Source organism: Sorex araneus, chromosome 1 (assembly GCF_027595985.1).
Source record: "Sorex araneus isolate mSorAra2 chromosome 1, mSorAra2.pri, whole genome shotgun sequence".
Taxonomy (NCBI): domain Eukaryota; kingdom Metazoa; phylum Chordata; class Mammalia; order Eulipotyphla; family Soricidae; genus Sorex; species Sorex araneus.
In genome coordinates this window covers 367,724,516-367,750,836 of record NC_073302.1, presented here as the reverse complement: position 1 = coordinate 367,750,836, position 26,321 = coordinate 367,724,516, and the positions used below count along the sequence as shown (strand labels likewise).

At 38.2% G+C, this 26,321-nt stretch overlaps 1 protein-coding gene across 1 annotated transcript in view; it reads left to right on the top strand.

Annotated features, from left to right (window-relative positions):
- STK31 (serine/threonine kinase 31) overlaps positions 1 to 26,321 on the top strand; it is an 84,451-nt gene that overhangs the window by 13,353 nt on the left and 44,777 nt on the right. Inside the window, exons 3-9 of the mRNA XM_055123946.1 lie at positions 498 to 544; positions 625 to 677; positions 7,690 to 7,788; positions 12,446 to 12,520; positions 17,463 to 17,621; positions 20,256 to 20,614; positions 22,683 to 22,857. Of these exons, the coding sequence (XP_054979921.1) occupies positions 498 to 544; positions 625 to 677; positions 7,690 to 7,788; positions 12,446 to 12,520; positions 17,463 to 17,621; positions 20,256 to 20,614; positions 22,683 to 22,857 (967 nt within the window). The remainder of the gene's footprint in view (positions 1 to 497; positions 545 to 624; positions 678 to 7,689; positions 7,789 to 12,445; positions 12,521 to 17,462; positions 17,622 to 20,255; positions 20,615 to 22,682; positions 22,858 to 26,321) is intronic.

The window sequence follows — 26,321 nt, the reverse complement described above, 5'->3', positions numbered from 1 at the left end:
GGAGTCTTAACTGAGGCCGATGGGATGCGAGGCAAGTGCCTTACTCCATGCACTTCTCTCCAGTTCAACTGCAGGCGATCTTTGAAAGCAGTAACTTAAATGGCCAGTTTGAAGCATTTGTTGTTCATTTGTTTACAGTGTTTGCTTTTGTTTAAGTTGTGAAAGTCCTGTTCTTGTTTGGAAGGGCATTATTTAAAACAATGCAGTGTTTCAATATAATGATTTATCTAATGATCAAAATATACTTAACAAGTTAGTCTGAATTTGTAAAAGCTTGGTTAAAAAGGTAATGGCAAAGATAGAAATTGTATATGATGTAGTTGCAAAATTCAGCACATTTCAAATGACAGAATTATTGAAGAAACTATCTTAGAGTTTTAAATCTAAAGAGAAATTTAATATTTAAGACAAAATAAACTTGCAGGAATTTGGACATTATGTCATTTATTCTGTTATAAATGGTGTATGAATCTAATTCATGTTAATGAATTTTTCAGTTTTTCAGGAATTGTCCAAATGGATGAAGATGTACATTACAATAAAGGTACTGGCACTAAAAATTATTCGTGGGTGTAAGAGATATAACATCGATAATTTCTAATTTGCATTGTGGTTTGGTTTTAGTTGAAGATGTGGTCGGAAGTCATGTAGAAGATGCAGTAACATTTTGGGCCCAAGTAAGTATCAGCTTAATTAATTTCCTCTCCTTACCCAGGTCCTTCTCCAAACCAATAAAGAGTTGAAAGCCCCAGGATATACATGTGTGTATAAACATTATTGTATATAATGTGTAGTCATCCTTAATGCCTATTTCTTAACCAAAGATTTTTTTTTTTTGGTTTTTGGGTCACACCCGGTGATGCACAGGGGTTACTCCTGGCTCATGCACTCAGGAATTACTCCTGGCAGTGCTCGGGGAACCATATGGGATACTGGGAATTGAACACGGGTCTGCCTCGTGCAAGGCAAACGCCCTACCTGCTGTGCTATCACTCCAGCCCCCTTAACCAAAGATTATTAACAAGAGAATTAATGGACGACAAATGACTGCAGGTAGTACATTTCTCAAGTTATGAGTAGTATTCTCATGATACATCTGGTTGAAATTAAAAATAGCAGGATTGTAATTATGTTTTCCGAAATATATTCTACACCTCAAACTTGGCTGCATGAATTTCTGGATTCTGAGATGTTTCTGAATTTGCAGCCCCATCTAGGGGTCATTTATGAGATTGTTTCTTAAAAGATGATATTTTAAAATAGTTTCTTCTAATGATTTGCTTGAATTTGAGGTATAATTGTCTCATAAAATTGAAACAACTACTGAATCACTTTTAATTTTATATTGGCATAGTAACATGTCAAAGTACTTACGTAAATTAAAGAGAGTTAATTCCCATCACACACAGTTCACTAATTTTTGCTGTTGTAAACTGCATGTGAAATGTCTCCTATGATATGAAAAGTACTTTTGTGGGGATGGTAATAATTGGCAGTTTGGAAAATAGAATTTATGAGAATAAAATGTGTAGAAGAATATGACTAGGAATTATTCCATTTGTATAAGAAACGTTGCATAAGGCTCATTTATGTAACACTTACACAGCTCTGTCTCCATTAACAATTTTTGTCTTTTCAAATTCGTTTTTGGACCACACCTGGTGAAGCTCAGGGCTTATTCCTGGTTCTGCAGTCAGAAATTACTCCTGGTAGTGCACAGGAGTCAATTGGGTTGCTGGGGATTGAACTCAGGTCAGTCATGTGCAAAGCAAGTGCCCAACGCACTGTACTCTAGCCCCAGTTTACAGTAACAATTTATAAAGGTGCTCCATGTTCTATTTTCAAGCCCACTGTCTCTATGTTAATAATCTGTACTATTCTCTAGTAGTTAAATGGTAAATTTAACTTGAACAACAACAAAAAAAAATCTCAGATTGTCTACATTTCAAGTGAGTACTGACTATAGTATTTGTCTTTTTTTTTTCCTTTTTGCTCTTGGGTCACACCTGGCCATGCACAGGGGTTACTCCTGGCTCTGCACTCAGGAATTACTTCTGGTGGTACTCAGGGACCATATGGGATGCTGGGACCCGAACCCCGGTCGGCTGCAAAACGCCCTACCTGCTGTGCTATCGCTCCAGCCCTGACTATAGTATTTGTCAGGGTAGCTCTAAACTTTGATTTAGATTGATCCTATGTGAAGATGTTGATTAAATTTGGAGCTAAGATTGAAACTAAGAATCAGCAAGATTTTTCTGTAAAAGATAGTAAGGTTCATGGATGATAATATTCTATCATAACTGTTCAACTCTTAGCAACCCCATAGTATAAAGGCCACCATAGATAAATGTGTGTGGCAGTAATCCATTTATATTTCATTTATTGAAATAGGTTACAGAGGCCGTAATATGCCAGCTTTTGATTTTACCCCGAAATTAAGGCATCTGTTGAATTCCAACACCTTTCAAAGAGTTAGGAAATATATAATGAAATGAGTATTGATGATAAAACTATTGATAATTAAGGAATTTAATTATTTTTAAGGATACAAATTTTAAATCGTGATTGGAGATGGAATATATATGATGAGCAATAGATATTTAGAACTACATGACAACAGATTAAGATGAATCTGTTCATATGTATTCTCTTTCTAAAATTATAAATTTCTACTGTGTATGTTACTTAACACTGAAGTAGGACTGGAGAAATAATACAGCATGTAAGGTTGTCTTACATGCAGGTGACCAGGTTGATCCTCCTACACCAAAAAAGGACATCTGAGCACTACCAGCAGTGATTCCCTTAGCACTGCTGGGTGTGGCCCAGACAGTAATAACACTTTATAAATATTAGTAGACTAAGCAGACCAAATATGAGATGAAGGAATCAAGTATTTGATGTCTACCTTAAAAGTTACCATTTATTTTAGCCCATGTATTTATAAAGCATACTTATGTAGGATATTAAGGGGTATTCTGAATTTTAGTTAGCTAATGGTAGGATTTTTTTTTCTCTCACAGTGGCCTCTTCCAATATATTTTTAGGGTCAGTTTAAACTTAGTTCCTTTTTAACTACATTTGTGGCACTTATATTCATTATGATGTCCTTGGAACTACTCTTTCTGAGAATTTTCTTGCCAGTCACCAGCAACAGTATTTTTTTTATAATAAATTTATTTATTTTTAATTAATGAATCACCATGAGGGTACAGTTACGGATTTATACACATTTGTGCTTATGCTTCCCTCATACAAAGTTCGGGAACCCATCCCTTCACCAGTGCCCGTACTCCACCACCAGTAAACCCAGCATCCCTCCCATCCTCCCCAATCCCATCTCCCCCCACCCCACCCTGTCACTGTGGCAGGGCATTCCCTTCTGTTCTCTCCCTCTAATTAGCTGTTGTGGTTTGCAATAAAGGTGTTGAGTGGCCACTGTGCTCATCTCTAGCCCTCATTCAGCCTGCAACTCCCTTCTCCCACATGGCCTTTGACTACATTATAGTTGGTGATACCTTCTCTGAGTTGCCCTTTCCCCAGAATGTGAGGCCAGCCTCCAAGCCATGGAGTCAACCTCCTGGTAGTTGTTTCTACAATTCTTAGGTGTTAGTCTCCCACTCTGTTATTCTATATGCCATAGATGAGCGCAATCTTTCTATGTCTGTCTCTCTCTTTCTGACTCATTTCACTTAGCATGAAACTTTTCATGCCGATCCACTTAAATAAAAAATTTGTGACCTCCTTTTTTCTAACAGCTGCATAGTATTCCATTGTATAGATGTACCAAAGTTTCCTCAACCAGTCATCCGTTCTAGGGCATTCGGGTTTTTTCCAGATTCTGGCTATTGTAAACAGTGCTGCGATGAACATACATGTGCAGATGCCATTTTGATTATACTTTTTTGCCTCTCTGGGATATATTCCCAGCAGTGGTATTGCTGGGTCAAATGGGAGCTCAATTTCTAATTTTTTGAGAATCGTCCATATTGTTTTCCAGAAGGGCTGAACCAGTCGGCATTCCCACCAGCAGTGTAGAAGGGTCCCTTTCTCTCCACATCCTCTCCAACAGCGGTTGCTTTTGTTCTTTTGGATGTGCGCTAGTCTCTGTGGTGTGAGGTGGTATCTTGTGGTTGTTTTGATCTGCATCTCTCTGATGATTAGTGATGCAGAGCACTTTTTCATGTGCCTTTTGGCCATTCGTATTTCTTCCTTGGTAAAGTTTCTGTTCATTTCTTCGCCCCATTTTTTGATGGGGTTGGATGTTTTCTTCTTGTAAAGTTCAACCAGTGCTTTATATACCATTGATATCAACCCCTTATCTGATGGGTATTGTGTAAATATCCTTTCCCATTCTGTGGATAGTCTTTGTATTCTGGTCACTGTATCTCTTGCGGTGCAGAAGCTTTTTAGTTTAATGTAGTCCCATTTGTTGATCTCTGTTTTTACTAGATTGCTTAGTTCTGTGTCACCTTTGAAGATACCTTTATCTTCAATATCGTGGAGGGTTTTGCCGACCTTGTCTTCAATGTACCTTATGGTTTGTGGTCTAATGTTGAGGTCTTTAATCCATTTTGATTTGACTTTTGTGCATGGTGTCAGGTCAAGGTCTAAACCCATTTTTTTGCATGTGGTTGTCCAGTTGTGCCAGCACTATTTGTTAAAGAGGCTTTCTTTGCTCCACTTCACATCTCTTGCTCCCTTATCAAAGATTAGATGATCATACATTTGGGGTTGTGTGTAGGGATATTCCACCCTGTTCCATTGGTCTACGGCTCTGCCTTTGTTCCAGTACCATGCTGTTTTAATTGTTACTGCTTTGTAGTAAAGTTTGAGGTTGGGGATGGTGATGCCTCCCATCGTCTTTTCCCCAAGAATTGTTTTAGCTATCCTTGGACGTTTGTTGTTCCATATGAATTTTAAGATTGCTTGATCCATTTCTTTGAAGAATGTCATGGGTATACTTATAGGGATCGCGTTGAGTCTGTATAATGCTTTGGGGAGTATTGCCATTTTGACAACATTGATTCTCCCTATCCACGAGCAGGGTATATGTTTCCATTTCCTCATGTCCTCTTTGATTTCAGGGAGTAGCGTTTTGTAGTTTTCTTTGTAGAAGTCTTTTACTTCCTTGGTTAAGCTGATTCCGAGGTACTTGATTTTCTGGGGCACGATTGTGAATGGGATTGTTTTTTTCATGTCCCTTTCCTCTGCCTCATTGTTTGCATATATGAAGGCCATGGATTTTTGGGTATTGATTTTGTAGCCTGCAACTTTACTGTATAAGTCTATTGTTTCTAAGAGTTTCTTAGTAGAGGTTTTAGGCTTCTCTAGATATAGTATCATATCGTCTGCAAATAGTGAGAGTTTGATTTCTTCCTTTCCTATCTGGATGCCCTTAATCTCTTTTTCCTGTCTAATAGCTATCGCAAGTACTTCCAGTACTATATTGAAGAGGAGTGGTGAGAGTGGGCATCCTTGTCTTGTGCCTGATCTCAGAGGAAAGGCCCTTAGTTTTTCCCCGTTGAGGATAATGCTACCAGCAACAGTATTGTGTTTTTGTTAAGGGTGTCTTATTGATACATATATTTGAAAATAACTGAAAATAACTTGTAAAAGGATTGTCAAATTAGTACAGTCTATCTGTCCTTTATTCAGATTTCCTTAATGCTAATATCTTGCATAACCATAGTATAATTTCAAAACTAGGAACTTAATATTGGTAAGTGTTATTCACTAGAGCCTTTATTAAAATTTTACTAGTTTTCTTATTGTAATTTTTGTTTTAGGGTCCAGTTCAGAATTTCTTGTTGTATTTTATTGTCATGGATCCTTAAGTCTACTCCTTTGATAGTTGCATTTTTAAATACTTTTCTTCCATAACTGACATTCTTTTTTTCCAGAGCTACTCATCTATTTGTTTTATTAAAATATTTAACATTATAGGGACTGGAGCGATAGCACAGCGGGTAGGGCGTTTGCCTTGTCCTTGGAACTACTGAGCATTGCCGGGTGTGACCCAAAAAGCAAAAAAAAAAAAAATTAATATTATAGTTTAGGTAATATGGTCACAAAAGTCTTAATATTTATGGTTTTGATGTACGGATTTCCTGCACCTCACAACCTGCAAATGACACAGAATTTCCAAAGTGCTCAAGACTGTCCACCAATGTATGTTATTTCTAGTTTGCCACTTCTTCTACCTACCATTGGTTGGTAATTTCAGTTTTGCTATCTAAGAGCAGGGATTTGTTTTTATTTGGTATATCTGTTCCTTTGTGACATAAACCAGTATTAATTTTTTTCCCTCTGATTTATTTCACTTAACATGGTCTCTTCAAGTTTCATCTAAGTTATAGTGAATTGGAAGATTTTTGTCATTTTTTGGGGGGGAGAGTACACTTGGAAGTGCTCAGGGTTTACTCCTGACTCTAGGGTACTCAGATATTACTCTTGAGGGATCATAATGGCATGTCTGGGATCGAACCTTGGTCAACTGTGTGCATGGTAAGTAAGCGCTGCTGTGCTATCTTTCCAGCTTTGAATAGGTTAATTTTTTTAAAAAATTTTTTGGTTATGTCCAGTAATGTTCAGGCCTGCACTCAGGAATTATTCCTGTCAATGCTTGGGGGACCATATGGGGTGCTAGGAATTGAACCCAGGTCAGCCATGTGCAAGGCAAGTGTCCTTTTCGCTGTGCTATCTTTCTCCAGCCCTAAATGAGTTCTTTAATTTTTTTGTTAACCTTTCTTCAAATTTACTTAAATCTTTTGAGCTGTTTCCTTAGTGTTACTTTCCCTCCACCATTGTCTCCTACCCCAAGCCCAAGGCTGCTCCCTTAGCAGGCACAAAATGATTCAATATTGCTTGATACAAATAAATGGCTAATGGAATTATCAGAAAGTATTTCAGTAAAAGAAAATTTGTGAAAATTGTTATAACCCACCTTGGAGTCATTAAAGTTTTGTCTGAGGGTTTCCTAAGCTACTGTTGCTAGTTGAGCTTGGTTGGCTTCTATGTTACTTTCCCATCTAATTTGGTGTGCTCCTACTGGGATTGTCAGTATTATAGAATCTGGAGATATCACTTATGTAACTCCAGAGTATTTAACTGGACAGTGCACTTACATGGCTGGGATTGTGGAAAGTGGGTGACTGTTGGAGCTTCTGGAAGTGCTGGAGGTTTTGGCCATTTGGCATCTCTGCAGAACTTACTCATGAGGCAGTGGAGTTGGGCTGTTGGTGTGGCTGCAACTGTGGGGTGTGAGTGTGGCTGCCAGGGCTTTGACATGGCGAGTACTCATCCTACCTCCTCCTCCCAAAGGCGCCCCAGGCCCAAGTTTATTTATTTATTTATTTTGCTTTTTGGGTCACACCCAGAGATGCTCAGGGGTTACTCCTGGCTTTGCACTCAGGAATTACTTCTGGCAGTGCTTGGGGGACCATATGGGATGACGGGGATTGAACCCGGGTCGGCCACATGCAAGGCAAACGGCCTACCCGCTGTGCTATCACTCTGGCCCCTAAGCTTATTTTTTATGAAAACTCTTTAATTGTGAAAAATCCTGATAAAAGAATTTGTTTTAATTTCTAATGCTCTAAATCTTGGTTTTTAGTTTATTAATAAAATCCTCAGTTGTATAACACTGTCAGATATTTTCCTGAATTTCGTATGTGTTTTTACTTTTAGAGTATTAGTAGAAGTGAGGATGTTGTGAAGATTGGTTGCTCACTTTTTGAAGTTTGTCCCCATGCCAATTCAATTTTTGGGAATCTTGATCCAAAGAAGGTGAGTCAAATTCTTGGATATTTTGTTTTTTCCTGTTAGCTAAGTACAAGAGAGTCTCTTGCTTGCATGCCCAGCTATCTTCCCTGGGGCCCCTTGGAGGGGATGGGCCCCAGCTTCCTTCCCCACCCCAGCAGAGCTCCTGGCCGCCGAAGACAACCAGAACGTAGCCACAGCCATGCTCGAGGCCTCTCTCCACACATTCAGACAGGCCTCACGCATGAAGGTACTGGCAGAGGAACCCAGGTGTGTGTAATTCCATCAACAGCCAACATCCAGAGACTTAAAAGCAAGCTCCCAGAAGCGCACGGCTGCAAATATCTTGTAGCCTACTTCTCCCTCTGGGAGAAACTGGCAAGCTTCTGTGAGTTTCCTGCCCACATGGGACAGCCTTGCAAGCTTCCCATGGTGTATTCATATGCTAAATCCAGTAACAAGCTGGATCTCATTCTTCTGACCCTGAAAGAGCCTCCAGTGTGACATTGGGAGGGCAGAGTTGAGAGAGACTTCTAAGATCTCAGGGAAAGGACGAATTGAGAGGTTACTGAGCCCGCTTGAGAAATCGATGGTTAAGGGGATATTGTGATCGTGAGCTAAGTACTGAATTAATTTGTTACTCTTAAAGTATAAAAGTTCCTTTCCATGTTCTCACCAACTCTTTAGTGTTCTGAATTTTAACCATTTTGGTGTGTGAGTAGTTTATCTTGTGATTTTAATTTCATTTTAGTGTTCTAAATTTTAACCATTTTGGTGTTGTGAGTAGTTTCTCCTGTGTTCTAAATTAGTGTTCTAAATTTTAACCATTTTGGTGTGTGAGTAGTTTATCTTGTGATTTTAATTTCATTTTCCTGATGATAATTAGGTTAAGCACGTTGTCATAGTTTATGAGCCCTTTGGGTATCCTGTTGTGAATTGCTTATCCAGCTTTTTTCCTCCCTTGTATGGTCTTGATTAGTTTGTTAAAAGTTATGTATATATGTGAATACATATATTTTTGATACGAGTATTTTGTGTTATATTTTTTGGGGTTTCCCACACTTGGCAGTGCTTGGGGGTTACTCGTATCTCTGTGACATGAGTTTGGGGGATTGACACTTTCACTAATGAGCAGGGGACCATGTGGTGCTGGAGATGCAACCAGATCTGAAAGTGTGAAAGGAAAACACTAACTAATTTAACATTTATCTATTTATTCCCTTATCTAATTTTAATGTCTTCTATCTATGATTTCTCTACTCATTTTCTTATTATTATTTAAATTGTAATTTATGATTTTATTTCTTCCTGTTTAAGACATTTTACTTATCCCAAGATCATGAATGTATTTGCCTAGTGTATCCCCTCATCCAAAGCTTTTACTTTTTTTGTTTAGAACTATGGTTTACTTCCAGTAAGTTTTGAATTTCTATGTGAAGTGCTCAAATTTACTTATTTTTCTGTGTAGATAGCTAAGAGGGCTGGAGTGATAGTGCAGCGGGTAGGGCGTTTGCCTTGCATGCGGCCAACCCGGGTTTGATTCCTCTGCCCCTCTTGGAGACCCTGGCAAGCTATCAAGAGTATCTTGCCCGCATAGCAGAGCCTGACAAGCTACCCGTGGCGTATTTGATATGCCAAAAACAGTAACAAGTCTCACAATGGAGACGTTACTGGTGCCCGCTTGAGCAAATCTGTGAGCAATGGGATGACAGTGATACAGTGATACAGTATAGATGTTTCTGCCAAAAATTTACCCTCTGGACATTTTGATAAGTATGCAAGATGTTTTTGCAAAGGTGTTCATTGTAGCATCACTAGCTGAAGTGGAGATGAAATACTCTTCAATATTTTATAATAGTAATACGATCATCTTATCCTTTTTTATGTTTTTTTACTTAAATAATTGTATAATGTACATATTATACATTTTTTGTATAAAAAGATCAATAATTTACATATTATTGGTAGTTGAGTTTTAGACATAGAATATTCTAGTACCAGCCCCACCACCACTGTCCAATTCTTTCCATCAGTGTTCTCAAGCTCTTCTGCTTCTCTGAATCTTAGCCTTTTAAACAAGATTTATGTACTGATTAAATCCTCACAACAACCCTGTCAGGCAGATATTATTGTTTATTTTTTTAAGCAATTGATTCACAACTCAGATATATTTATGAAGGTCTTCAACTAGTTGATGGTGTATCAGTATTTAAAATTGTATTTAAAATACTGCTTTAAAACTGTATTTAAAACTTTATTTAAAATACTGCTTTAAGGGGCCGGAGTGATAGCACAGCTGGTAGGGTGTTTGCCTTGCACGCGGCCGACTCGGGTTCGATCCCCGGCATCCCATATGGTCCCCCAAGCACCGCCAGGAGTAATTCCTGAGTGCAAAGCCAGGAGTAGCCCCTGAGCATCGCTGGGTGTGACCCAAAAAGCAAAAAAAAAAAAAAATACTGCTTTAAAATCAGTATTTAAAGCACTCTTCCATAATTGTTAACTTATATTGTAATAATTAGTAAATTGTGGTAGATACTTATTTTAGAAGATTGAGTTATCATTATTGGTGTTGATAGTAGTGTGAAAATAAGTGTGAAAATAAGTAGTGTGAAAATAAGAATTTTAGAAGGTGCTTAGTTAATTGCAGTACCTCAGAGTGATGCCTTTTTAAATTTCTCCTGGGTTCTTTCCTTGCTTCACCCATTTCTATGTCCTGGTTATTTAAATGATTATCACTGAATATATTAAATTTTATGAATTTCCTGTAGCTTTAAAGTGGCTCTCTTTACTTACTTTTGTAGTCAGGCCATGAATGGTGAAGTGGTAGGAGGAGAAAATTGGATCAGGCATGATGTGCTGAATATAATTTAAAGACAGATCTATTTGAGATAAGATTGTATGTTATGAGTATGGTGACTTAAAGCCCCAAGAATTTGAGAATCCTCTATTTGGTTAGGTTTCAGTTCTATTCCAGATTACAAGTATATCCCTACCCTTACCTAGTAAGGTCGCAGTAAGGTTACATCATTTGTCAGCTGCTTTATACTAAATTTTAATTATCTTGGTATATTATTATAAAATAATAATCAAAGATGTAACCTGCATAATTTGAAATTGATGATGATATTGTTAGCTAATTTTACTATTAAACCTGTTTTCTAACAGAAAAATAAGATCATTGGAGAGCATGCCTTTCCTGCTCTCTTGTTCTCCAGTTTTCTGATGTTATTTGGAGGAACATCATTAAATTTTAATTGAATAACCTAACTTTAATAGCATTATCTTGCAAATGAGTGCGAGATACCCAGTTGTGCATCTGAATTTATTTGTACTTTCTTGCTTTGGTGAATTGAGGTCTTATTTTTCAGTGTTTCTTTTGCTTTAAAAAATGAATTTTTCCATTTCAGAATGATACATTTAAGACTAATTTTGTACTTTATTACTTGTGTTTTTTAGCATTTGATAAAATTGAAATATTTTTTATCATGTCCACCCACACAGCCATTTTATACCTGTTTTCCCTAACAGAGCTTCTCCCCATATCACAAGTATACCATGGTATGCAGAACTGAAGGACTGCATACCACTTGACTAAGATTCTCTTTGTTCCGCCAAGCAACAGGTTTTGTGAACTATTTCCCTCATTGAAATGTATAATTATCAACCTGGAAGATCTTATATTCTGCCACCACAAAGAAACCATACATTCTCAGATGCTAGTAGAGCATGCAAAGTGCTTGGTATATAAATATTTCTGTTCTTTTATTAAATATATATTTTTTAAAATGATAGTTCAGTATTAGACATATCTAATTTTCTCCATTAAATAGCACTTAAGGGGCTGGAGTGATAGCACAGTAGGTAAGGCGTTTGCCTTGCATGTGGACAACCCGGGTTCGAATCCCAGCATCCTATATGGTCCCCTGAGCACTGCCATTCCTGAGTGCAGAGCCAGGTGTGACCCAAAAAGCAAAAAAAAAAAAAAAAAGCACCCAAGTACTTCTATAGAGCACAAAGTATAAAAATCATTTTTTAGTGGAAAAGATAATATGGATTGTACCATGTATATTTGAGTTAAATTTTAATGGCATATACTTAATAGGTATATTTTAATTTTTATTTACTTATTTTTATTAGTGAATCACTGTGGGATACAGTTATATATTTAATTTTTTAAAATTGGGGATTATTTTAGTGGTGGTCAGTGAACCATGAGGTGCTGGGGATTTGAGTCAGGCCCCCTTCATGCAAAGCATATACTCTAACCTATTGGATTTCTCTCTAGCCTCCTGAATTCATAACTTCTTTTTTTTTTCTTTTTGGGTCACACCCAGTGATATTCAGAGGTTACTCCTGGCTATGCACTCAGAAATTACTCCTCGCCATGCTTGGGGGACCATATGGGATACTAGGGATCGAACCCAGATCAGTTGTGCAAGGCAAATGGCTTACTGCTGTACTATTGTTGTGGCCCCAGTTTGTGACTTATTTAAATTTTGCTTTTCTCTTTCTTTTTTTTGGGGGGGGAGTGGGATATAGTAAAAACATAATAGACATGTAACTCAAAATATAAAGTGATTTTTTTCAAAGAATAAGTAATATGAACCAGTTTTTTTTAAAATCTATTTTTGTGCTCTGATTCATTAAAATGCCAAGTAATTTTACTTTCTTTTTCTTTTTGTAGATTTATGGTGGATTATTTTCTGAAGATAAATGTTGGTACAGATGCAAAATACTAAAAGTCATCAGTGATGAAAAGGTAAGAACAAGGATTCAGCTTTTCCTCCCTCCGCCCTAGAATAGTATTCTGGTTCCAAAATTTGATGCTTATTTGAACTTTCACTTCTGGGTTGGAGAGATAGAATAGCGAGGAAGGCGCTGACCTTGCAGGTGCCTGACCCTGGTTCTATTGATAACCAGCACCCTGTATAGTGCCCTGAGCACTTCAAGGAGTAATTCAGTGCAAAGCCAGGAGTAATTCCAGAGTATCGCCGTGTGTGACCCAGAATGAAAAAAAAATTAAAACTTTCATTGATTATTCACAGTAATGATAAGATCTGGTTCAGTAAACACAAATTTGTTAAAGCATGAGTTTCTTTATAAAGAAATGAATTCTTGAATTAATTTAGGTTATATTCAGGAAGAGTCTTCTAAATTTGCCATATAATTATCCCGGATTATCTTAGAATAGATTTCAGAATTGGCAGATTATTTTTGGTGATCAACTGGTTCTTGGTAGATTAGTTCTGTTGTTTTGTTTTGGGGTCACAATCATGGCAATGCTGAGGGCTTACTCCTGGTTGTGCACTCAGGCATTACTCCTGACAAAGCTAAGAGGAGTATGTTATGCCAGGGATTTAATCTGACTCAGGTGTGTGGAAGGCAAGTGCCCTACCTACTGTACACTAACTCTCCATTCCTGAGTTCTTAATAATTATAATGGTTGTTTTTTTCTTTTTGCGGAGTATCTATAAAAAGATTAAGTTGGAAAAATTAGTAGATTCTCACCCTGAGTATTACCTACTTAGTTGATGTACACAGTGTTAATTAAAGATTTTTTTTGCTACTTGATTGCACTTTGATAAAAATGTGATGTTTTCTTTTTGCTTAGATATTTTACATGTTCCATTGTGAACTTGGTTCTAATTGGCAGTTTGGTAGCAGTTGCACCCAGCAAGCTGTGTAAAAGTATCTTACTCTTTTTTTTTTTTTTTGACCATTTTTTTTTTATTATTATTTTTTTATTTTTATTTTTTTAAATATATTTATTTTTAATTAGAGAATCACCGTGAGGGTACAGTTACAGATTTATACACTTTTGTGCTTATACTTCCCTCATACAAAGTTTGGGAACCCATCCCTTCACCAGTGCCCATTCTCCACCACCCGTAAACCCAGTGTCCCTCCCACCCTCCCCAATCCCATCTCCCCCCCACCCCACCCTGCCACTGTGGCAAGGCATTCCCTTCTGTTTTCTCTCTCTAATTAGCTGTTGTGGTTTGCAATAAAGGTGTTGAGTGGCCGCTGTGCTCAGTCTCTAGCCCTCATTCAGCCCGCAACTCCCTTCCCCCACATGGCCTTCGACTACAATGTAGTTGGTGATCGCTTCTCTGAGTTGACCTTTCCCCGGAACGTGAGGCCAGCCTCGAAGCCATGGAGTCAACCTCCTGGTACTTATTTCTACAGTTCTTGGGTGTTAGTCTCCCACTCTGTTATTCTATATACCATAGATGAATGCAATCTTTCTATGTCTGTCTCTCTCTTTCTGACTCATTTCACTCAGCATGAAACTTTTCATGCCCATCCACTTGACTACAAAATTCTTGACCTCCTTTTTTCTAACAGCTGCATAGTATTCCATTGTATAGATGTACCAAAGTTTCCTCAACCAGTCATCCGTTCTGGGGCATTCGGGTTTTTTCCAGATTCTGGCTATTATAAACAGTGCTGCGATGAACATACATGTGCAGATGTTGTTTCGATTGTACTTTTTTGCCTCTCTGGGATATATTCCCAGCAGTGGTATTGCTGGGTCAAATGGGAATTCAATATCTAATTTTTTGAGAGTCGTCCAAATTGTTTTCCAGAAGGGCTGAACCAGTCGGCATTCCCACCAGCAGTGAAGAAGGGTCCCTTTCTCCCCACATCCTCTCCAACAGCGGTTGCTTTTGTTCTTTTGGATGTGTGCTAGTCTCTGTGGTGTGAGGTGGTATCTCAAAGTTGTTTTGATCTGCATCTCTCTGATGATTAGTGATGCAGAGCACTTTTTCATGTGCCTTTTGGCCATTCGTATTTCTTCCTTGGTAAAGTTTCTGTTCATTTCTTCGCCCCATTTTTTGATGGGGTTGGATGTTTTCTTCTTGTAAAGTTCAACCAGTGCTTTATATACCATTGATATCAACCCCTTATCTGATGGGTATTGTGTAAATATCCTTTCCCATTCTGTGGATAGTCTTTGTATTCTGGTCACTGTATCTCTTGCGGTGCAGAAGCTTTTTAGTTTAATGTAGTCCCATTTGTTGATCTCTGTTTTTACTAGATTGCTTAGTTCCGTGTCACCTTTGAAGATACCTTTATCTTCAATATCGTGGAGGGTTTCGCCGACCTTGTCTTCAATGTACCTTATGGTTTGTGGTCTAATGTTGAGGTCTTTAATCCATTTTGATCTGACTTTTGTGCATGGTGTCAGGTCAAGGTCTAAACCCATTTTTTTGCATGTGGTTGTCCAGTTGTGCCAGCACCATTTGTTAAAGAGGCTTTCCTTGCTCCACTTCACATCTCTTGCTCCCTTATCAAAGATTAGATGGTCATACATTTGGGGTTGTGTGTAGGGATATTCCACCCTGTTCCATTGGTCTACGGCTCTGCCTTTGTTCCAGTACCATGCTGTTTTAATTGTTACTGCTTTGTAGTAAAGTTTGAGGTTGGGGATGGTGATGCCTCCCATCATCTTTTTCCCAAGAATTGTTTTAGCTATCCTTGGACGTTTGTTATTCCATATGAATTTTAGGATTGCTTGATCCATTTCTTTGAAGAATGTCATGGGTATACTTATAGGGATCGCATTGAATCTGTATAATGCTTTAGGGAGTATTGCCATTTTGACAACATTGATTCTCCCTATCCACGAGCAGGGTATATGTTTCCATTTCCTCATGTCCTCTTTGATTTCATGGAGTAGCGTTATGTAGTTTTCTTTGTAAAGGTCTTTTATTTCCTTGGTTAAGCTGATTCCGAGGTACCTGATTTTCTGGGGCACGATTGTGAATGGGATTGCTTTTTTCATGTCCCTTTCCTCTGCCTCATTGTTTGCATATATGAAGGCCATGGATTTTTGGGTATTGATTTTGTAGCCTGCAACTTTACTGTATAAGTCTATTGTTTCTAAGAGTTTCTTAGTAGAGGTTTTAGGCTTCTCTAGATATAGTATCATGTCGTCTGCAAATAGTGAGAGTTTGATTTCTTCCCTTCCTATCTGGATGCCCTTAATCTCTTTTTCTTGTCTAATAGCTATCGCAAGTACTTCCAGTACTATATTGAAGAGGAGTGGTGAGAGTGGGCATCCTTGTCTTGTGCCTGATCTCAGAGGAAAGGCCCTTAGTTTTTCCCCGTTGAGGATAATGCTTGCCGTAGGCTTGTAGTATCTTACTCTTTTTATTCTTCTATATTTACTTTCCTGGACTTAATCTCTTTTATACTGTATATTCTTTTATGCATCTTGTTGATAATAGTAAGAAAATGTTAAGGTGAAGCAATTTGAGTAATGCTATGGAAAACTTAATTTAAAAGAACCATGTTTGGACAAAAGAGTTCACTGAATGAACTGTGCACATGGCTTTGCATGCAGGAGACCTGGGTTTGATCCCTAGTGCCATATATGGTCCCATAAGCAGGAGTAACACTTGAGCACAGAACTGGGTGGGACAAGCCTGTGAGTGCTGACACAAATGCCCCTCAAACAACAGTGAAGCACCCAAACCAAAAAGCTATGATTTAAAAAATTATCATAGTAAAATAATAGTTTTCCTTAAGTACATGTTTCAGATAGACTTGTTTTGCATAATTTGACAGATATGGTACTTTGTGGTTACTTTTTATTTGCTCAGACATCCCCAGGGTATGTTTCTAGTGATACTCAGCCAGCCATGCCTGGCATGCAGTGGTTTCAACCCAGTGGTGCTGGAGGTCACCAGATATACATCTAGTGGTTGCTTATAGAGCCAAATGGGCTGGGAATTGAATTTAGGGACTTGTACTTGAAGTGCATGTATTCTCTGCCTTTGAGCTACCTGCCTGACCCTTGGCTTTAATTTTTACTTTTTTTTTTGCCTTATACCTTGTGCTTAGGGGTCATTCCCAACTCAGAGGATGCTCTGGTAATGCTTGGAGTACCAGGAGGTACCAGGGATTGAACCAAGGACTGTTGCATGTAAAGCAGGCATTCTGGCTCATTGAGCTATATCCCCATCCCTTGACTTAGACTTTGAAAGACAGATAGTTTTTCTGTCTTGTGATCAATTATTTTTACTTTTTACTATTGAAAGGGATATAAATCTGGAAGTATGTGTGAATTTAATGTTTCCAAGAGCTGATAGCTGGGGTGGTTTAATACTTATTTATTTATTTATTTATTTATTTATTTATTTATGCTTTTTGGGTCACACCTGGCAATGCACACGGGTTACTCCTGGCTCTGCACTCAGGAATCACCCCTGGCAGTGCTCAGAGGACCATATGGGATGCTGGGAATAGAACCGGGGTCAGTCGAGTGCAAGCCAAACGCCCTATTGCTCCAGTCCCTGGTGGTTTGATTTTTATTAAAGCAAGTTTGTTAACTTTGTTTTTCTTTTTGTTTCCAACTTAAATTCAATAATGCTCATTGGTTTTCACCTTAGATGAAGTAAGATAAGCTTCTTAGACTTAAGCTTATTATGTACCAGTTTAAGAATACTGAGAAGTATTTCTGATAGCAGGTTTTTTTTTTTTTTTGGTAAACTAGTACCAACTATAGAAATCATTGTGACCCATGAATTATGAACTTTGTGATTCGAGGCTATTGCTAGACCTCCTTTCAGAAAAAATTTCATCAGTTTGAGATGAAATACTTTTTTATTTGCAGGTAATAAACAGAAAGAAGAATGGTGAGTTTTAAAAAAAAGAGATATATTCAATACAAGATTAAATATTGTCTTTTTTTATAGTGCCTAGTGAGATATGTTGACTATGGAAATACTGAAATTCTAAATCGATCTGATATAGTTGAGATTCCTTTGGATCTGCAATTTTCTAGTGTTGCCAAAAAGTATAGACTTTGGGGATTACAGATTCCTTCTGGCCAAGAAGTTACCCAATTTGATCAGGCAAGTATCAACTTTTAAAATATTTTTATATTGGGGGGCTGGACTGATAGCACAGTGGGTACTGGACATTTGCCTTGCATGCGGCCGATCTGGGTTTGATTCCCAGCATCCCACATGGTCCCCTGAGCACTGCCAGGAGTAATTCCTGAGTGCATGAGCCAGTAATAACTCCTGTGCATCGCTGGGTGTGACCCAAAAAGAAAAAGAAAATTTTTTATATTGGGCTGGAGTGACAGTACAGTGAGTAGAGCACTCGCCTTGTGTGGCTGACCCAGATTGGATCCTTGGCATATTATATGGTTCTCCATGCCTGCCAGGAGTGATTCCTGAATACAAAGCTGAGTAGTATGCCCTGAGCATGACTGGGTGTGCCCCCCATTTTAAAATTAATAAAAGTAAAACTGTGCTTGATATAAGTGTAGTTAAACAAATTTTGATAAAAGCCTATTTATAAACTAGTGAAAATAATAGAGAATAATGTATAATGGTGATTATTATAGCTAGATAAGTATTCTTGATCAGGTAAGACATAGAAAACATAGAATAAATACATATAATTTCTTGAAAGCTTAAAATTACAAGTTTTTTTTTTCTCTAAAATTATCAGATAACTTCTATAATTGTGGAAACAAATACAAATCACACCTAGTAGTACTCAGTGGTTACTCCTGCCTCTGCACTCAGTAGTCACTTCTGGTGGGCTTGGGGAATACTTTTGAGGAATTACACTCCTCTTGATATCCTTATGGAATACTGGATATCAAGAGGAGCGTAATTAATCAGATTTTATCTTTTTGAAGTACTGGAGCCATAGCACAGCGGGTAGGGCGTGTTTGCCTTGCATGAGGCTGACCTGGGTTTGATTCTTCTGTCCCTTTTGAAGAGCCTGTCAAGCTAGTGAGAGTATCCCGCCTTCATGGCAGACCCTGGCAAGCTACCTGTGGCATATTGAATATGCCAAAAACAGTAAAAAGTCTCACAGTGGAGATGTTACTGGTTCCCGCTTGAGTAAATCCATGAACAACGGGATGACAGTGCTACAGTTATCTTTTTGAAATCTTTTCGTCAGAGGCTCAGCTTGGTGTATTAGCAATTTTTTGCTAATCTAGATTCTAGTTTGTATTTGTTTCCATCAAATTTTGCATTTAGTAACCCAATTATGGAAGACATCTGATAATTTTAGGGGTAGTCTTGGAAATTGTATCTAATTTAAAAATTTACTGCCAAATCATAGTGTTGCTTTGGTGGGCATTATTTTTGATGAGGGTATATTACATTGCAAAGTAATCTGATTTGTATTGTTTCCTTTAGCAGCTTAAATAAAAATTACGTGATAAATGATTTGAATAACATTACAAAGAAAGAAACATTTGGAAACCCTGTGTTTGGGTCCCATTTTATTTTTGTTTTGAATGTTACTGTGCCGGTATAAACTCATCTGCTTTTTAGTTCCTTTTTTTTTGGCTTTTGGATCACATCTGGTGGTGCTCAAGGGTATATGTGTTGTCAGTAATGAAACCTGACATCCTGCATGCAAAGCATCGCTTTAAATTTTCTTTCCAGCCCAGTAGTTTAGTTTCTTACAAGAAACATTTATGTACATCAAAGTCATATATCTATGGAGTACAGCATAGATATTATTTTAGTTTGAAATCTAGTTTATCTTTAATGTACATTTGTAAACCAGAGTAGAGATTTGTTATTTTAAAATAAAGAGATTGTCAGTCCAGAGTGATAGTACAGTGGGTAGGACTTTTGCCTTGTATGTGGCTGACCTGAGTTCAGTCCCTGGCATCCCATATGGTCCCCTGAGCATCGCTAGGAGTAATTCCTGAGTGCCAAGCTAGGAGTAACTCCTGAACATGGTTGGGTGTGACCCAAAACGAAAAAAAATAAAGAGATTGGGATCTCAAAAAATCAAATGTGAAGCCTTAAAGCTAATTGGAACCAAATTGATATCGTGTGCAGTTTTCAGGATAAGACGATCTTCAACTTATGTTTGTTGAAGCAGAATAATCAATAAAAAAGACATTGAAAGAGTTTTGGAACTCAAGGTGTAAAGTTCAGTTACTGAGTTTGTTTTGCATGCTTCATAAATTCTTAAGAGGTTGTTCTATTTGAATTTGCATGTTCAAGTATAATAAGACTTGATTGGAGTTGAATTAATTAATTAGAAAACCAAATGTTTTCTGGGAAAATAGTTGCTTGTTATTATTTGTTTTTTTGGATCACACCCAACTGTGCTCAGGGCTTACTACTGGCTCTGTGCTCAGTTGCTTTGATGAGCCCGGGGGCCCAAGGTAGTCTAGGGTTAGGGTTAGGATTAGCATAAGGGTTAAGGTTATTGTTTAGGGTGCACTAGATATAGGGCAATTGTTAAATTGGGGCTAATTGGTAGGTATAGGCCTAGTCGCCAGTTACGCTAGTATAGGGTTAGGGTTTGGGTTAGAGTAAGGGATTTGGTTTGGTTATGTCCAAAATTGAAAATGAAAGGCATAAAGCGATTGAGGGTATGATCACTGGGTGACTTAAGAATGAAGAAATACAGTTACTGAAAAAATGGGTAGAAACAATGTAAATGAAGAAAAATTTACTGAAATAGCTGGTTTCTGTCCTCTTTCAAATCCTTTTTAGGGAAGAACCTTTTTGGGGAGCTTGATTTTTGAAAAGAAAATAAAAATGAGAATTAAAGCCACCTATCAAGATGGAACAGTTCTTGCACAGGCTGAGTGTGGCACTGTGGATATAGGAGAGGAGGTGGCTAAAAAAGGATTTGCAGAAAAATGCAAACTCACTGTCAACACTAACGTCTGTGAGGAAAAAAACCCAGAGCCTGGTTCACTTGCCCTCAGGAATCTTAAAAGCCCCATTCCCTTGTGGGGACACAGATCAAACCAGTCCAACTTCAGCAGACCAAAGGGGCGTGTAAGTGGGAAGCTGACTGTTGACTCGAAGAATGAAAATTATTCAGGAAATCATGTGACGTTTCCAAAGTAAGACTGTGGTGGGGTTTATAGTCAAATATTTATGATAGCTGTACTTAGAGTAAAATAAAAGCCAAGGCTTAATGCTTTTGAGTGTTTTTAACTATCAGTGATTTTGAGGGGAGACACTGGCATTTGTTTGTGTGTGTGTTTTCCTCAAAGACATATATTTCTCTGCTTTAGCAATATTTCTGAAAAAGTGTTTACTTGAATTAATTTGAGATACACAGTTACAAAGTTTTTCGTGATTTTCAGTCATAAAATGTTCCAACACCTATCCCTTCACCAGTATACTTTCCCTCCTCCTGCCCCCACAGCCTGTCTCTATGAACCAATATCTCCTACTGCCCTCCCTACAACCCCCTCTCTCTCCTCTCTTCCCCATTTCCCTGCCCTTCTTCCTCCTCCTCTTATTTTTATTTTAAGCTTTGTGATTTTCAGTACTGTTACTGAAATGGTATTATGCATATAGTTTTATCTCCTTTTAGCACTCAGTTTTTGTCCAGAGTCATCATTTCCAACTATCATTGTCATAGTGGTCCCTTCTCTGTTCTAACTGCATTTCCCCTCCCCCATTGTGGTAAGCTTCCTGCCATGGACCAGTCCTTCTGGCTCTTGATTCTACTGTCTTTGGGTATTACTCACATACTGTTTTTTCTTTTCTTTTTAATGTCCCATAAATGAATGCAATTATTCTGTTTGTCCTTCTTCCTCTGACTCATTTCACTAGCATGATACTCTGCATGTCCATCCACATGTAAGCAAATTTCATGACTTTATTTTCTTTAACAGCTGCATAGTGTTTCATTGTGTAGATGTACCATAGTTTCTTTATCCACTCACCTGTTTTTAGCACTGTAGCACTGTCCTCCTTTTGTTCATCTATTTGCTCGAGCGGGCACCAGTAACGTCTCCATTCTGAGACTTGTTACTGTATTTGGCATATCAAATACGCCATGGGTAGCTTGCCAGACTCTGCCGTGTGGTTGGTATACTCTCGATAGCTTGCTTGGCTCTCCAAGAGGGATGTAGGAATCAAACCCGGGTCGGCCGGGTGCAAGGCAAGCACCCTACCCACTGTGCTACTGAGAGTTTAAAAGATGTTTTGAAAAATTAAAAATCTTGAATTGATTGAATATGTTTACCAAACATCTAAATCTAGGCAGAGTCAGAATTCAGATAAGCTTTTAAATTTTTTCTGTGACTTTAGGAATATGTTAGTGAGGGGCTAAGGGAGATATATCAAAGGGGCTAGAGTCCATGTGGAAGGCACCATCTTCTGTCAAGCAGTACTTGGCCCCTTGGGATGGTCCTCAAGGATTCCCTTCCAAAAGAGAATCTTACTGAATTTAGGAAATTGTCTTGCTTCTTAACCAGTACACCTTTCCAAAAGAGTATCTTAGTCAAAAGAGGTTATTTGCACTCCATATAAAAACTAAAAAGAATTTATTGCAGAAGGACTTCACCTTTTTGTTTTTGGATCACGCCTAGCAGTTCTGGGGCCTATTCTTGGCCTATACTCGTAAGAGAGCTGGGGAGCCAGACAGTGCCAGGGATTGAACACAGGACTCCTGCATAGAAAGAATGTGCTCTCTAATCCTTGAACTAATTACCCCAGCCCCAAAGAGTAAATATTTGAGCTAATTTAGGATTTTGATTTTGAGGTTGAAAGACAGGTCTGATGTCTTTTTTAAAAATGTGTAACAACATTCATAAACCTTTATGCAGGTTCAAAGTGATGATGCCATATCTTGGGTTATGATATATCTGTTGAATATGTTTTTATAAATACTTTAGGAACAAGACAGCCAAATGGAGTGAGTGTGATGGGAAGGAGGACTTGAAAGAAACTAAGAAACGTCTTTATACTGTAGCTAATAGTGACATAAGATGAAAAGTTATTTTTGAGAGTTGGCAGCATTGTTAAAGTATTGACTTAGTTTTATTATCTCATTTGCATAAAATTTTAAATAATTTAAAGCCTTTGGGAAATACTTATAATTTAACGTTATATTTCTAATCTCTTTTTAGCCATATATAGTACAGTTTTTAAATTGAGTGAATTTGTTTTTCGTAGGGAAAGCTTGGCTACCGGTGACTTTAATTTAGGGTCTAGTGTCAGCCTGGCAAAAATTAAGCAGGATCAGAAATTGATTGAAGAAAATGAAAAGCTTAAAACAGAAAAGGAAGTTCTTCTTGAGAGTTATAAGGAATTAGAATCAAAAGTAGAACAGACTGCCCAGGAATTGCAGGTATGGTATGATCTGTGGTTTGTGGTAAAGAATGTACAGCTGGAAATTCTAAATAATCATGTCCTCTTACTTTATTATGATCCTCTCCTTTCTATTTTTCTGTCTGTTCCTTTTCTAATTTTCTTTGTATTTGTTCTAGATGAAAAATTTTCTCACATTCCTATATATTTATCTTTAGGTTTCATAAGATATTTGAAAGGTTAACTTCTCATTTCCATACTCATGTTTTAACTCTGGAAACATCCAAACATTCCAAAAGGAGAATAATATTTATGTACTTATCACCCAGTTTTTATGTTTGTTAAAAACATAGAAAATCTTTTAAAAATATACGCCTCCCGAATGGCTTTGTTTTTTTTAAAGTGTTGTGGAAGTCATACTCAGGGACCATGTATTACCAGGAATCAAACCCAGGTTCTTAACATCTGTGCTTATCAATTGAGTCACATCCCAAGCCTTTCCTAAGTTATTTTTATTCATAGTAATTTTTCTATATGTATTTATTTATGTTTTTCTAACAGAAAAGAACTTAAGATATATAATAACATTCACTGTATCACTGTCATCCGGTTGTTCATCGATTTACTTGAGTGCACACCAATAATGTCTCTATTCCTCTCAGCCCTGAGATTTTTTTTTAAATTTTATTGAATCACTGTGAGATAGTTACAAGTTTTTATGTTTGGATTATAATCACACAATGATCAAACACCCATTCCTCCATCCCCTCCACCAATATTCCCGGTATATCCCCTCTTTCCCACCCTCCCCCTGCCTCCATGGTAGACAATGTTCCCCATACACTCTCTCTACTTTTGGGCATTATGGCTTGCAACATGGACACTGAGAGGTCACCATGTTTGGCCCATTATCTACTTTTGGCACACGTCTCCCCTCCCGACTGATTCCTCCAGCCATCATTTTCTTAGTTATCCCTTCGATATTCCATCTGCCTTCTCCCCTCCGCTGAAACAGTCTTCCAGCTATGGGGCAATCCTCCTGCCCTTGTATCTACCATCCTTGGGTGTCAGCCTCATGTGATGTTATTCTATATGCCACACACAAAAAAAGTGCAGTCATTCTATGTCTGTCCCTCTCTTTCTGACTCATTTCACTTAGCATGAAACTCTCTATGTCTATCCATTTATAAGCAGATTTCATGACTTCATCTCTCCTAATAGCTGCATAGTATTCCATTGTGTAGATATACCAAAGTTTCTTTAACCAGTCATCTGTTCTAGGGCACTCGGGTTGTTTCCAGATTTTGGCTATTGTGAACAGTTCTGCAATGAACATATAGGTACAGATGTCATTTCTACTGTGCTTTTTTGCATCCTCAGGATATATTCCCAGAAGTTGTATTGTGGGTCATATGGAAGCTCAATTTCTAGTTTTTGAAGGACTGTCCATATTGTTTTCCAGAGAGGTTGGACCAGTCGGCATTGCCACCAACAGTGAAAGAGTATCCCTTTTTCCCTACATCCACGCCAGGACTGGTTGCTTTTGTTCTTTTGAATGTGTGTCAGTCTCTGGTGTGAAATGATATCTCGTTGTTTTGATTTGCATCTCCGTGATGACTAGTGATGTGGAACATTTTTTCATGTGCCTTTTGGCCATTTGTATTTCTTTTTTTTTGAGGAAACTTCTGTTCATTTCTTCTCCCCATTTTTTGATGGGGTTGGAGGTTTTTTCTTATACAGTTCTACTAGTGTCTTGTATATCCTGGATATTAATCCCTTATCAGATGGGTGTTGGGTAAATATTCTTTCCCATTCTGTAGCCTTGAGATTTTAGCAGCCTCTCCTTACTCATCTTTCCCAACAATTGGAGGCTTTTTCAGGGTCAGGGGAATGAGTACTATCATTACTGTTTTTGGCATATCGAATACGCCACGGGAGTTTGCCAGGCTCTGCTTGTATGGGTGGGATACTCTCGGTAGCTTGCCGGGCTCTCTGAGAGGTATGTATATATGTTACAGTATTTGGGATATGAATATGCCACAGGGAGCTTGCCAGACTCTCCCATGCGGGCAATAAACTCTTGGTAGCTTGTCAGGTTCTCCAAGAAGAGAACTAGGCTAAATAATCATAACATTCATGCTTTAAAATTGATTTCTTAAAAATATTTAATATCTGCTACTTAGATTTCTCATTATTTAATGAATATCCTTTCATGGTTGGTTTCTTTTAATAAGGAGTTCATTAAGTCCATATATTAAAAGGTTGATAAATTTGTTAAATTGCTTAATATGCGTACTTTCGTTTTTTGGGTACATCTGGTGGTGCTCAGGGCTTACTCCTGGCTCTGTGCTTAGAAATTACTCCTGGTGAGCTCAGGGGACCAAATGGGGTTCTGGGATTCAAACCTGGTCAGTCATATGCAAGACAAGTGCCCCACCCTCTGTGCTATATATCTCTGTGCATACTTATATTAGCCAGCAGACTTGTGTAATGTTGTGTGTTTCATTTTGAAGTTAGGTCTCAAAGCTTTCTCAGACTAAGGGTTTTGTGTTTTTCCATTCCCAGGTACTATACGTTTTTCAACTGTGTGCTTTTCCCTGAAATTGAATGCGTAATGCTGTAAAAAATGTAAAGGTGCGAGCGTGGGAGGGTGCGATGTGATGTGGTGTTCGTGGGCCCTCAGGGTGGCTTGCGCGCTCTTGCGTTCTCGAGCTCTCGCGCTCTCGTGCTCTCGAGAGGCTCATGTTCAGTGCTCTTGAGCTGCTGTGTATGGACCGGATCGGGATGGCTCCTCCTTGTGCTCTGCTTCTGTGTGTGCTGCTGTGCTCTGTTCTGTCTCTTCTCTGGTCTTTTCTGACCTCTCTCTGTCTCTGCTTCTGTGTCTTCTCTCTTGCTTCTGTGTCTTCTCCTGTGATTCCTGTCTTGCCTCTGTTTCTTCTCTCCGCTTCTGTCTCTTCTCCTTGCTTCTGTCTTACCTCTGCCCTTCTGTCTTGCCTCTGCCTCTACTTCTCTTAAAGTCTTAGTTTATATAGCAATATATAGGGCGGTGACACAAAAGTGGGTTGGACATTAACAAATCAACAAATAAAGGTAAGACCACTTCTCCAGGAGATTAACAAAATCTCATCTAAGGAGATTACTCTAGATTACTAAGAAGAGATCTGCTCAAGGGTGGGATCCAAACAAGGGTGTGTCACTTTTTTTTCTTCCTCAGCTAGTAATCCACTTAAATAGTTACAGTAAATTTACTTCTAATATTTCTAGCAATGTCATTCTATATGAGCACAGTAAGAGATATATCAGACTTAAAGTTTGGTTCTTTCTGAGTTCATCTCACTATATATTCCAGACCACAGTCCTCAGGCCAGATTAGTCTTCCTAACCCCAGCAGGGTCTTAGTCTCATCGTTACTTTTGGATCATGACAGCATTTGTCTATGACCATGTTCTCAGCTTATAGTTGAGTATTGTGGCTCTTTGGCCTGGCCCATTTCGATGCCAGGGT